Source organism: Euleptes europaea, chromosome 7, assembly GCF_029931775.1.
Source record: "Euleptes europaea isolate rEulEur1 chromosome 7, rEulEur1.hap1, whole genome shotgun sequence".
Lineage (NCBI taxonomy): Eukaryota > Metazoa > Chordata > Lepidosauria > Squamata > Sphaerodactylidae > Euleptes > Euleptes europaea.
Genome location: NC_079318.1, coordinates 31,810,790 through 31,824,915, shown reverse-complemented (window position 1 = coordinate 31,824,915; position 14,126 = coordinate 31,810,790). Strand labels below are relative to the sequence as shown.

General features: G+C 41.0%; 1 protein-coding gene across 4 annotated transcripts in view; it reads right to left on the bottom strand.

The window, feature by feature from the left end:
* Window positions 1-4,449: 4,449 nt before the first annotated feature.
* SPAST (spastin) overlaps window positions 4,450-14,126 on the bottom strand; it is a 44,377-nt gene continuing 34,700 nt past the window's right edge. For all 4 annotated transcript variants that reach the window (XM_056852941.1, XM_056852943.1, XM_056852942.1 and 1 more), the window contains 6 exons: window positions 10,405-10,484; window positions 9,414-9,456; window positions 8,311-8,390; window positions 7,996-8,066; window positions 7,025-7,065; window positions 4,450-4,714 (listed from right to left, as the gene is read on the bottom strand). In XM_056852941.1, coding sequence (XP_056708919.1) covers window positions 4,592-4,714; window positions 7,025-7,065; window positions 7,996-8,066; window positions 8,311-8,390; window positions 9,414-9,456; window positions 10,405-10,484 — 438 coding nt within the window. In that variant the 3' untranslated portion in view covers window positions 4,450-4,591. The remainder of the gene's footprint in view (window positions 4,715-7,024; window positions 7,066-7,995; window positions 8,067-8,310; window positions 8,391-9,413; window positions 9,457-10,404; window positions 10,485-14,126) is intronic.

The following is a 14,126-nucleotide window of genomic DNA, read 5'->3' as shown; positions in this document are numbered from 1 at the left end:
CATACCTTAGCAAGGAACTTGGGGGGAGAGGAAGTCAGTTGACAATATGAGGAAATAAAGGCTTAGAAAGATTAAAAACTTAGATATCAAGGCTGCAACTGAAACAGCCAAATGGAAGCAGCAGATATGCAGTTGGAGATGCAGCATGAGACTAGGACAAAGTCTGAAAGAGTTAGGTGTTAGCTAATTTTGATGAAGTCACTCATGAACAGCATTTTTTCTTAATGTTGATCTAGCAAATATTGATTTAGAGTTATATATTGTACAACACAATAGGTAGCCGCGTTAGTCTGTTTATAGCAGAAAAGAGCAAGAGTCCAGTAGCACCTTAAAGACTAACAACATTTCTGGCAGGGTATGAGCTTTCGGGAGTCACAGCTCACTTCTTCAGAACCTATCCCACAACATTTAGACTTAATTCTGTTCTCTTAACCAAGAGGAGAAAGTTTTCTAAGAAATCATGTGGCTATGTTTATTTAGAGGTCTGCATTCTATGGATTTCACATCTGGTAGAAGTATAAAAGTTTGAATTTAAAACAGATACATATCTTGTTAGATCTTGTTGTTTCCAGAACTAAGGTGTTAGTATTAAAGTAGCCACTCCAAGTATTGTTGTCATTGTTTTATTTATAATCTAACAAAACCAATAAAAAATTCAGCACATTTTATTTAATCAGAACTTACAGTAGAGTTAAGATTTTTCGTCTTGTCTGAGAAACCAAATGGAAATATTCTACACACTTTCTCCATATCACATTAGAAATATTAACAGCAAAGTTTAATAGGCAACAGGTTCAAAAGGCATGTTTGGACCAAGTAATGAAATAAAACTGACATGAAAACAAGTTGCAATATTTTATCAAGAAAAATCGATCTGAATGTTAATCATGCTTTTCATGTTTTATTTTGCCAATAAAATTTTATGTCGTGATACAAATAGCAATGTCTAACTTTAACAAGTTTATGAAATAACAGCTGACAGCTCTGAGTAAACAATTCAAAATGGCCTCTCCATAGCTAAGAATCTGGTCAGTATGAAGAAATTCTAATTTTGACAGCACCTTTGGTTTTAAATTCAGAAATCACTATTAGTACCTCAAGGACCTTCCTAATGATGCTTTCTATAAGAAATCTCCAAAGACAAAAAGATGAGACAGCTGCAAAGCAGTATTTTCAGGGAGTAGGCAGGAACATTATATAGGAATAAATATTTTCCTCAGCTGTAGATAAATAACACAATGAGTTTCTTAAAAGAAATGTTTTATTGAGCTCTTTTAATTACTTAAGACCCTAGCACTGTAATGAACAAAACTCCCAAATGGTCATGTACAGACAGCGCAATATGTATAGTTACTAAGCAATGACAAACAAATTCAGTCTCTACCTTGAACAGAAGTTATTGCCACATTCCCATTAATGGCTAAATGCCTACCGAGCCAGTAATAACATACTATACATTTTCAAGGAAGATGTCAGTAGAACCAAAATGCTATTTTACAACAGCCAGAACCAATCTGTACATATGCAGGACCTACTTTTACTAGAGACTTGAAACAAGAAATAGAAGTATAATCATATTACTGAATTATGGCTTGAAAGGGAACCTACATTAACAGTGCAATTCTAAGAGAGTTACTCCAGTCTAAGCCCATTCATTTCAATGAATTAGACTGGAGTAATTCTGCATAGGATTGCACTGTGACAGCCACAGTAACAGAACTATAAAAGCGTTATTTTTAGCCACTAAGTGATCCACACAGTTATGTTCCCCTCCTACTTTTTTACATTGGGAAGTGTTAAGCACTGCAGTAACTGAACCATGAATCACAAAAACTTGCAAAAGAAACTGAAGACATGAGGGTTAGCTCCTACAAGTCTTAGCTGAGAAAGACAGTGAATGTATGTGAACTAAATTCACTTGAACTTTGAGACAAATTGAAATACATAAAATAGTCAAAGTTGGTACTACTGATCATAAAGCATAAGAGTACAAAAGGGACACAGCATTTGTTCAAGTAATTATGATGAAGCCTTTCCAAAGAATATTGCAATGCCATTTCCATCCAGTTGGTCTAACCTTATCAAGTATTTCTACCTAAATTTTAGTACGGCTTGAACAGTAAAAAAATAGTTCCCCACATTTCCTGGATATTGCTGTGAGAGGACAATTTATTCAACCACAAGTAGTAAATTTTCATTCCTTTGTTTCTCCTATAGGAGACTTTTGTAAAGTTAGCCAGGCAGTTATCCTGACTGCAATCCTGCGCCCAGTCAGGATTGCTTATTTCCACTGAAATTAGAGCACATATAAAGCAAAGGACTACAGCCTTTGTTTACAGCTAATCTCAGTGACAGGGATTTCCATAGAGTTCAAAACTTGAACTCAGTTTGAGCTTCCGAAATAAGATTTCTACTAATTCGCTTACTTTTGTCTTTCCCTCAAGTTTCAGCTACGTCAAGAAGATGAGAATATAGATGTTCTCTTCAGTTGCTCATACCCTAAGCAAATTTTGTGATTCAGAGGGGATGATTTGGCAGATATGGTGAAGGTCTATCCAAACATGAAATCATGGTATTTACTAGCTTTTTATCCAATTTAATTTTAAATAAGATACATATTTATTGCCATTTCAAATGCAATCATGTCTGCCATGGCAACATGGGTGTTCTCCCATAGGAAGAGAGCAAACATATATCCCTAAACTCTTCCATCTCTAGACTAACCAATGACTCATAGTATTTATCTAAATTGATAATTCTTCTACTCAGGCAGGCAGTTCTCCCTTGACTGGGCATAAGTAACTTGAGGGGATAGTAGAGAGAAGGGACTCAACACAATATTTCAGCTTTCAGACACTGAAACAAGCCTTGATTTAATAGAAAAAGGGGTCATCTTAGTCTACTTATGCATCAAAAGACACATAACTAATATGCACAATTTTGACTCATAGGGAACTAATGCCAAATACATTACACTTTTGGTGCAAAGTAGGTAAAAAAATTATTTAGAGAGGGGCACTGAAGATATCCGGCATGAATCCATCTTCTTTTTCAAGCTCTCGGAAGAAATGATCTTCAGGCATTGATATGGAGCACCTGCCATGTATAATCAACCTCTTGAAGAGCCATTGTTTTAGATTTTAATTCCATTGTAGAGCCTTGGCAAATCTTGTTAGCTTTTAGCAAATTGCTATAGATTTTAGAACAATTTAGATTGTGCCTGTAGCATGATGTTGCACTTAGGGTGTCATTCTGGCCATCATTGCTAATATCTAGCTAAAAAGCTCACTAGTTTATAATCAGCAATTTTATATTGAAACTGCGGAGCATAAGAAAGGAATTTTGACTGTCCCATTTCATTCGATAAAGTAAAAATAAATCTTCCTTCTCACTGGAAGGCACAACTTAAAAAGTATTCAGAAGAGAAACACTAACGGAATTCCCAATTCTCTTATTTTTTACTGACCTCCCTGATACCCCACCCCCATCAAGTTAAGAAGCAATGAAAAATGGAACAGTCTTCTTGTTTTTACTGAGGTGGTATTTTAATCATAGCAATTGAATAAGAGAACAGACCAGCAGTTTTGTAAACACCAAACCATTATATCACAAAGGAGCAAATATGCCTCCCCTTTAATCTTAAAAAGCCATGGATTTACATGTCATTCATACCATAAAAATTAATGTATTTACAAGAAACAGTTTAGTTACTGCACTTTTTAAAAGTCAGTTGAGTCTTTTGCAGAATACAGTCTACAAACTGAAGTACAGGAAAGGTATAAAAGGCTTAACATAATTAAGCAAGTGATCCATAGCCATGATCACTTGCATAGATTAAAATTCCAGAGTGGCAACTTCTCTGGCTTTCAGTCACTGTAAGTCTGAAACTAATACCAAGAAGAAACACTGCAGTTGCTTTGACGGTGAATGCCATGACTAATATTCCTTGGGCTGCAAGTCTACTATCCTAGAGAAATATTGCAGGAATAGAATGACTTAAGAGTGGAAACTCTAAGCCACTTGGTCATTACTGTTCAGCGATCTCTTTCTAAGTTCTATAGGCTGTAAAGTTCCATTAGAACAAAAAGCAACAGACCAGCTCCATTACACTGCAGAATTTTTAAAAATGATGCTATGCCCAATACTGTTCTCCTAGATGTATCAAGTGTATTTTAATTTGGCACATTACAGATGTATTGATCAAGAAAACGGATAGACTTTACAATTGGCAGCTAACAAAAAGAAAATTAAAAATGTCATGATCAAATAAAAAGCATTTTCCCATAATGCCATTAGAATATTTCAGTCAGCGACAAAATACACCACTTACATTTCCTACCATCACTTAATTGCTAGAGTTTTTCCTCCAACATCTTTATTGTGCTCTCTTACGGTGCCCGCATATAAATCCAAATGTTAAAGGCTAAGAGATCTTGATCGACAATTTGTTTTCCCCTTAAAATCAGCCTCATTTCAGCACAGATACTTAGAAATCTGTAAGGTCCTGTAAACTCTGGCTGCATTCCAGCAGGAGTCTGAATCAACTGTCCTTTGCTGGCATCATTCTCCTTTCATTTTATAAAGCTGTGTATCAGACGGTAGTATCTCCAAAATCCTTGTTCCAGCGAATATAAGCGTCCAGGGTCTGAGGACTTAGACTACGTTTTATTTTCTTCAAGGACTCACTGAAATCTGACAATCTGATGTTCCTCATCTAAAAGCAAAGAAAGCCTTTTACATAAATGTATATATATCGGGCTTGCTCTTCAAGCTGTATTTCAAAGCAAGATGAAACTGAACTTTAAAATATGCTTATTAGGCTATGAAATTTTAAAACAAGAGGTAGAATAAAAGAAGAGAACAAAAGTCAAGCAGAGGGAACAATGACAAAATAGTTTATATTAGCTCGGTTTTCGTATTTCACTAGGTGGTGCTATATATATGAATTTCAAGGTTGTTCACCGTTACTTCTTCTAACTGCCAACATTTGTTGGCTTGAATTTTGAACATGTTTAAATTTCTTATGGTGACACCTGTGTTTGAAACTACATGTTCTGTAAAGACTACAGCTATCCAGTGATATCTAAGAAATCAATTTCTTACACATAGTAAGGCTGCATTCAGATGTCACAAAAAACATAGTTTCTGCAACTATCTCTGGTTAGTTTAGAATTTGTTTTCATACGCCGACTTTCTCTACCACTTAAGGAAGACTCAAACAGGCTTACAATCACCTTTCCTCCCCACAAAAGACACTCTGTAAGGTAGGTGAGGCTGAGAGAGTGTGACTAGCCCAAGGTCACCCAGCTGGCTTCACGTGTAGGAGTTGGGAAACAAATCCAGTTCACCAGATTAGCCTCCGCCACTCATGTGAAGGAGTGGGGAATCAAACCCGGTTCTCCTAGATCAGACTCCACCGCTCCAAACCACTGCTCTTAACCACTAACCACGCTGGCTCTCAGGTATAAGTAAAATATCCCAGTGGGTGCATAAAGCTGGTTTGTCTATTTCTTGCTCCTTCTGAATCCTGGCAGGGGTACATTCTCCCTACACGGTTATGTCTGTGAGAAGAGGCAGTGCTACTTAGTTTGTGAATTCAGATACCATAATAAATTGCAATTAGTACAAAAATTAGTAAATTGCTAAAAGTAGCTACAAACCCTTGTTTGGAACTAACAAATAAACTTGGACAATATGCAAAACACACCTTGATTAATTGCTAAGTCACCCTGGAAAGCCCTGCTGCCAGCTAAGCCTGGATTTCTGAGACAGTCTTTTTCCAATGAGCTATGATGGATCAAGGTGCAAGTACATGGTTAGTTTAGGTACTGAGCAGCTGATCTTTTCCACTGACATGGGGCCCTGCCTCCTCTCTGCTGGTTCTTTGTACTGGAAATTGCCTGGGTTTCTGGGCCCCATGTTCGCGGCAGATATGAGTTGGTCACTACCTAAATTAAGTGGGCTTTGAGCAAACACTCTAATGCTTTTTATTTTGGCAGAAGACTTCAGAGTCCTAAATCCCCTCCTGAATTTTAGGCCCCCATGAACATGTAGACTATGTGGTGACAAATCCTAAATGGTTTTCAGTATAAAGTTTTACACAACACATGAAGACTGACAACTTTAGAATGTGTTTGCTTTCTCATAATCTTGTACTGCATTATAAAAATATGATGTGGATCGCCTTCCCATTTCCACGGAATATTTTTAATAATGTGCTCCACATTAAAATACACAAACGAGACCGTTCACGTTGTGAAACACACTGTTAGAACAGCAGGTATTAAAAGCTGTAGGCAAGATTATTTTTTTATCTCGGGAGTATTTGAACTACAGGTGTGTCTGGGGACAACTCAAAGCGCTGGTTCCTACACTTACACATGGTTTAAGGACAGGGTACCTGAAAGACTGCCTCCTCCCGTACTGTCCAGGCCACCAGTTAAGATCCTCTTCACAAGCTCTGCTGTCTGTGCCCCCACCTGCAGAGGTGAGGTGGGTGACCTTCAGGAACAGGGCTTCTTTAGTGGTGCCACCTTTGGAATGCCCTCATACTTGAGGCTTGCCTGATGCATAACCTACTCTTTTAACCATCTGACCCGCACATATTTCTACCCAAGCTTTCAGCTAAGGGGTTTGATCTTAAAAATTTAAAATTATTTTGACTGTCTCCTTCTAGCCTGAGGACTGCTTTAAAAGGATAATTTTACAGTGCTGGTTTTGTACGGTGCTAATTTTACAGGTTTATATTCTGGCTGGGTTTTTAGTTGCTGTTTTACAGGTTGCTGATTTTTGTAATTGTATGCTTATCTTTATGATTTTAGTATGTTTGTGAGCTGCCATGAACAGTTCTCTGGAGAGTCAGCATATAAGTTTTCTAAACAAATAAGTATAAATACACAACCTATGCAACAGCTACAAAAACAAAACAAAACACTTTCTCCCTTGCCCATAATTAAACAAATAAGACAAAACAAGGGGGATTGGGTGGGAGGGGTATTGCAAAACAAATGTAAAAAATGCATACCTCACTGGCAGACATATTCTTCACTTGCTCAGGCTTAAGTTCTACAAATTAGAATAAATACAATCAGTGAGTTTCAAAACGGAAAAAAATCACATCACAAGCCTCAGTATTAGCATCCTCAGTTACTTAGGGAAGGCAACACCAATAGTGGTAAAGATCCACCAATTTTCAATTATCAAGGAAAGCATGTAAAATTAATGTTGCAGACTAATGAACAATGTCGGGAGAACTGGAGATATAAAAGCTGTTGAAGTATTTTATTAGTATTTCAGTACTAGATATTAATCTCAGCTTCGGGAAGTCCCATGCCAGACATTTATGAACTGATTTTTTACTGGGGGTGTGTACACATTAATTTATACTACTGACCAGGATCCGAAGAGGCATGTACGCACACCAAGTGTTTCTGTATGATTCTTCTTTCTATCTGCAGCCCTTCTAGCCACACTGCTTCAGTGGGCTAGAAGGCATTAAGTCAGATGCCCACAAACATCAACAGTCCCACCACTTCTGGATTCCAGCAACTTTATATAGCTATTTTAAGCCAAGTTTCCAAAATCCCTCATTTCTTTACTTCGAATCCCCAAACTTGTCAGGTAAACAGCAGCTAAACCATCGTTTACTTTTTCTGCTTGAAAATCTGACCTTAGAGTGTTTTTTGAATGCTCATTTACAGTATTTTAAGTGACAAATGTTCCTGAATCTTTCTTTGTGCCTGAGTGCCTTAGTGGTGTCCACAGAAATGCATGTGCTCTGCTGATTCAACACTGCATCCACTAGGAGAATGGCAAGCTGATTTCTGACACAGATGGTACAGTAAGGTTATGCTTCAATGATCACAATTCATTCTACATTTGGAAGTCTCCAACCAGCTTACTACCAGGGGTAAACTGCAAGGATCACATGATACCAGCTCTGAAATACTGCTTTAATACAGTTGTATTTTTTCCTCAATAGCTAATTATGCTTACCTCTAATAGGGCCAAGAGCTGCATCCTTTGCTAATGCTGTTAAGTCACTCCCTGAGTAACCTTCTGTCATTCTTTATAAAGAGGAAAAATGAACACTTAGTTTCAGAATGAAGAAGTGTTCTACTGAATGTTTTACAGTTCATCTTACCAATTAAGCTTCAGGCATAGCTTTGAAACATTAGTGACATTACAATTGTAAGACAGATAAAGATATAGCTATAGATATCTCCACTATTTATATAAAAAGCCAGGAAATAGCTAAAAATACTGCCAAATATACACCAGTAAGAGTTAGAGATAAAGGAAGTTACTTACCTAGCTAGCTGTGCCAGCTCTTTTTGGGTTAATGGATTTCCTTGCTTGCTCAAGAGATTTTTTAATAAAAGCAATCGTGTCTGTTAAGAAATATTCAATAGTTTTAAGTGTGTGTCAAGTCACAAAATATTGAAATGATAAATGATCCAGTGTTTTTGGTCTGGCCCTTCGTGGGTCCTGGCAGAAGGATCTAAGACTGGCGATCTGCCCCTTCCCACAAGCATGAATAGCCTCTACTCAAGGCGGATGTGAGTTTGTTTTGCTGAGAAAAGGAACCTTTTCCCTCCCTTGCAGAAGAGTCGTTAGCTATGGAGCTGCTAGGACTGCCCAAGAAATTGTATTAACCCTTTCCCACCCAGGCCATGGAGAAACGTATTCCCTCTGTACTACAAGAGGGCTGGGAGCAGAAGTGGCGACAATGGAGGGGTTAAAGGGGGCAAGGCTAGAATGCACGCAGGGAGGGGAGTTCTTAGATAGTGTGTCCTCATTTCAGCCCTGCAGGCGGAGGTAGCAGGAGCCGGCTGGCGTGTGGCTGGACGGCTACGCCCGGCTGGTGCAACAGACCATCCTGTGCCACCAGGTGGGTGAGTGTGCCACCAACTGAATGCCTGCCTGCTTGCTTGCGCCAAGGGGGTCATCTGGGGCAGCTGCCTGCTTGGGGCTTGGTTGGCTAATTTTAAAGTTGATAATTTTGTATGGCCCGCAAATGATGTTATAAATAACCAAATGGCCCTTGGCGGAAAAAAGGTTCCCCACCCCTGGTGTAAACATTAGTCTACATCTAAGTACAGGCAATAACATCTAACTAGGGACCTCTGGTTTCTCAAACATTCAGATGTCAGCATATGATCAAGCTCTTCCTTTTTCAAAGAAACATGAAATCTTTCTAAATGAAAACTGAAAGTCTTTAAATAGAAGGAAGCAAATTGTGGAACAGAAACATGCCTCCATGTGCATTATTTAAAGGCTGCACAGCAATACATGTTTGTGGAAACTATGTGAATTGTAAATTGCAGATTTAAACCAAGAAAATAATCTGGATCCCCATAAGAACTAACACAAAGGTGCCCTAGCAGGTGAAGATGCATTAATAAGCCCCGTACCTCTTCATTTGGTAAAGATACATACACCCGCTTGGTGAATCGCCTGAAAAACAGATATGATAGAAGCTGCAGTAAGAAGATCAAAACACCTTGGAAAAACCACATCTCAAATGTCAATATCTAAGAGAAGACATCACACTTTCCTAGGTAAGAACTGAAAGAATGGCTGTATTCAGAGATGGCACTAAGATAGCTAGATTTTCCTTCTGAAAGAAAGTTGCCCATAAATACAGTGTATCTCTTTGCTAAAATATAGGCGCTACAAAACCAGAGAACTAATGCCTGTAAAAATTCAAATTTCTATTCAATGAAGCCAGTCTGAGTTATGCTTTTCTCAATAAAATAATTTCCATAAGCAGGACATGTTTGCATGTATACCCACAAAGTGGCTTATTCAATACAACATATTATATACACAGAGCTGGTAACCAAGACACTCGCATGCACAAGAATTATGCTTAAATTAAACTGATGCAAGCATGAACTGAGTTATTATATAGCCAGAGAGACAAAAAATTCTGGAAAATCTGAAGCTGAGGAAAGCATTTTTGAAATGTTAGTATAACTTTTTACTAACTGGAACTTATTTTACTACTTTAACGTAAAATGAATGTGTGTGTGTGTGTGTGTGTGTGTATATATATATATATATAGAGAGAGAGAGAGAGAGAGAGAGGGGGGGGGAAATAAAATTGTACTATTTGGCATATTTATGAAATCTGAAAGAATATCTTAGTTTTCTACAAGCAAAACTGCAAATATACCCAGTTATTGAGAGTTACACAAACTGCTGCACCTTATACTACCTTAGCACTTGTCTTAAGTTTTTGCTACCCAAGAGATAGGTAACAGATGACAAAATTTAGTGTGGGGGGAAAGACAGTCCACCGTTTGGCCAGAAAGAGTTGCAGGCAGTCTCGAGTGGTCACATTTAAACAATAAACATTGAAAATGTTGTATGTGTGGCAGCTTACTGCATCTTTCACAGTACCTGAGAACAGCATCATCAAGCTCCTGTGGCCTATTAGTTGCTCCCATCACAAGTATTCGGTCTTCTCCAGAAGACTGTACCTATTTTTTTTCGTAAAACAGATGTATTACTTTCTTTAGGAGCCGAGTTGCAGAAGATTAGGAAATAACGCTGTGTCAAATACACTGAACATTTATAACTAATAAATTACAGTATAAATTGGGAGAGGGTACCCAACACTAAAGGTAAAGGTCCCCTGTGCAAACACCGGGTCATTCCTGACCCATGGGGTGACGTCACATCCCGACGTTTACTAGGCAGACTTTGTTTACGGGGTGGTTTGCCAGTGCCTTCCCCAGTCATCTTCCCTTTACCCCCAGCAAGCTGGGTACTCATTTTACCAACCTCAGAAGGATGGAAGGCTAAGTCAACCTTGAGCTAGCTACCTGAAACCGACTTCCGTCGGGATTGAACTCAGGTTGTGAGCAGAGTAAAACAGAGTTGCACTTACCTGTAACTGCTGTTCATCATCTTCTGTGCAGGCAAGCATGGGACTGCGCAGGCTGGCCACGGAGACGTTCTGAAAAGCTTCTAGAAGCTTCAAAATACTTGGAGCGCTCTCCCCCTCTTGTCCAGCCCCGAGCGCGGGCTTTTTCCCAGCTCACTGATCACATGACGAGGGGGGAGGGGCGCTCCTCCCTCAGTTCTCCCTTCGCCGCCGTGAAGGTGTACATTAAGATGCAGAAAAACCATAAAAACAGCCCACAGAGGGGAAAGGAGGGAGGGATGCGTGCCTGCACAGAAGACACTGGATGAACAGCAGTTACAGTTAAGTGCAACTGTTTTCATCTGCTTGTCTTCTGTGAGGTCCCACATAGGAGAGTAGCAAGCTCAATTACCTTGGAGGAGGGCGTGGGCTCCTCACCGGAACAATGACTGTAACACCGTTCTCCCCACAGCTGCATCGCTCCTGGAGTCGACATCGATCGAGTAGTGTCGCAAGGAACGTAGACGGGGTGGACCACGTTGCAGCTTCGCAGACATCCAGAAGATCCACCCTGCCGAGAAAAGCAGCCGAGGAAGCCTGTGCCCTGGTGGAATGAGCTTGGACAAGCAGAGGGCAGTCCACACATGCAGAGGCATAGGCCAACCTAATGGCAGTGACTACCCACCTAGAAATGGATTGGGATGAGGCCGCCCTCCCCTTACGAGGGCCCTTAAAGCAGAGGAACAGTGACCTGTCCTTATGGAAGGACTTAATCCGATCCATATAAAACAAAAGTGCTCTACGAACATCCAGTGTATGCAAGGTTTGTTCGGTGGGGGAAGCCAGTTCTGGGTAAAAAACGGGCAAAACTATGTCCTGTGACATGTGAAAAGGTGTGACAACCTTTGGTTGAAATTGCAGACTAGGCCGCAGAACGACCTTGTCGGGATGGAATCGTGTAAATGGGGCATCGCACTGAAGCACTGCCAGTTCCCCCACCCTCCTAGCAGAGGTGATGGCTACTAAAAATGCAGCCTTATAGGTAACAAAAGAAATATCACACTTGGCCATTGGTTCAAATGGTTTATGAGATAAAAAAAGATAAAACAAGGGACAAACTCCAGCAATCCAAAGGCTTCTTAATAGTAGGGTACAAATTGAACAGCCCTTTCAAGAATCGTTTAGAGCCAGGGGCAGAAAACAGGGTAAAAATACCAACAGGGTCATGATAGTAAGACAGGGCCGCCAAGTGGACCTTGATAGATGTAGTAGCTAGACCTGTATCTTTCAAAAGCAGGAGATAACTGAACACGTCCCATGGGGGACAAGAAAAGGGGCAAATATGCTGCTGTGTGGCCCAAACAACAAAGCGTTTCCATTTGAGGTGGTAGGAATGCCTGGTTGAGGGCTTCCTGGAGGCCAGAAGGACCTGAGAGACCCTATCAGGATCCTGTGCTATGGCTGGATCAGCCAAGACGCTAGGTGGAGAGAGGGAAGGTCGTGAAACAAGACCAGACTCATAGACAGAAGGTCTTCCACTTCCAGCAGGAGGCAATGGACTCCCCTGGGACATCTCCCAAAGGGAGGGGAACCAAACCCTCTTTGGCCAAAAGGGAGCAATTAAAATTAGATGTGAACCCTCTGCCCTTGCTTTTGCTAACATCCTCCCGAGGAGAGGGAAGGGAGGGAATGTGTAATAAAGGCTTGCGTTCCAATGGATCTGGAACGCATCCCCAAGGGATGACCTGTCCAACCCTGCCCGGGAACAGAATAGGGGGCATTTGGTATTGCATTGGGTAGCAAAAAGGTCCACCATGGGAAAACCCCATTGCTGGAAAATAGGGGTAAGGCAAGAGACCTTTATGGACCATTCGTGATTGCCGGACACCTGCCTGCTTAATAGGTCTGCAGTGATGTTGTCCTGGCCCGCTACATGGATCGCAGAAAGGGTGATATGGTGGTTGATGGCCCAAGACCAGAGCTGTAGGGCTTCCGCACAGAGGGTAGTGGAGCCTGTGCCACCCTGCTTGTTGATATAAAACATGGCCACCGTGTTGTCGGTGGCTAAAAGCACTTGTTTCCCTTCCAGGGTCGCTGCAAAAGAGACGAAAGCATACCTGATTGCCCGAATCTCAAGATGATTAATGTGTAACAAACATTCAGAGGGCGACTAATGCCCCCAAGCCTCGTGAGGACCACAGAAGGCACCCCAGCCTGACAGGGAGGCATCAGTGTAGATCACTAAATCGTGAGGGGAAACGCCAAAAGGGCAACCTTTAAAAAGATTAGTCTCTAGAGACCACCACCCAAGGGACCGGAGTACAGATAGAGGGATGGACAATCTACAGTTCTGGGAGTCAACGTTAATAACAAAATGGCATAAAAACCAATTCTGCAAACTCCTCATATGCATCCTAGCATAGGGCACGACATAGGTCGTGGAGGCCATATACAAGTAGCCTTTGTATCTGGACAGCTCTCTGAAAGCGGTTACAGTTAAAGGAAAAACCATTGACTGAATCATTCGGGCTCTATCCAGTGGGAGAAGCCAGCAGAGTGGGGGCATCCAAGACAGCCCCAATGAAAGAAATGTGACGGGCAGGGGATAGGTGTGATTTATCCCTATTAACGATAAGGCCCAGGCGTTTAAGTGTATCACAAGCCAGGGCAATGTCCCGCTCCAGCCCCTGAGGGGAGGAAGAGACAAAAAGCCAGTTGTCGAGATAGGGATAGACGGCACAGCCTCTAGAGGCAAGGAACCCCGTGACAGCTGAGAGGCACTTAGTGAAAACACGGGGTGCCGTAGCCAGGCCAAAAGCGAGGACATTATACTGAAAACAACGATCCCTGTATTGGAAGCGCAAGTAATGCCTATGTGCAGGGTGTATAGCCAAATGGAAATATGCATCACGTAAGTCCACAGTGGCAAACCATAAGTTCCCTGACAGGAGAGGTAGCACGTCCTTCAGGGATAACATCCTAAATTTAGGGACAATAAGAAATTTGTTTAATACCCTAAGGTCAAGAATTGGCCGCTGGCCTCCACCCTTCTTACGTACAAGAAAGTACCTGGAGTAAAACCCCAAGTCCTTCATGGGACAGGTGACCTCTGATATTGCACCCTTCGCTAATAGTTTAGCAATCTCTTCCTCCAGAAGGGGAGATGTAGATACAGGACCCGATGGAGGAGAGGAACAGGGAGGCAAAGAATGGAAATGCAACCGGTAACCAAACTTTATTATAGACCTTGTCCATC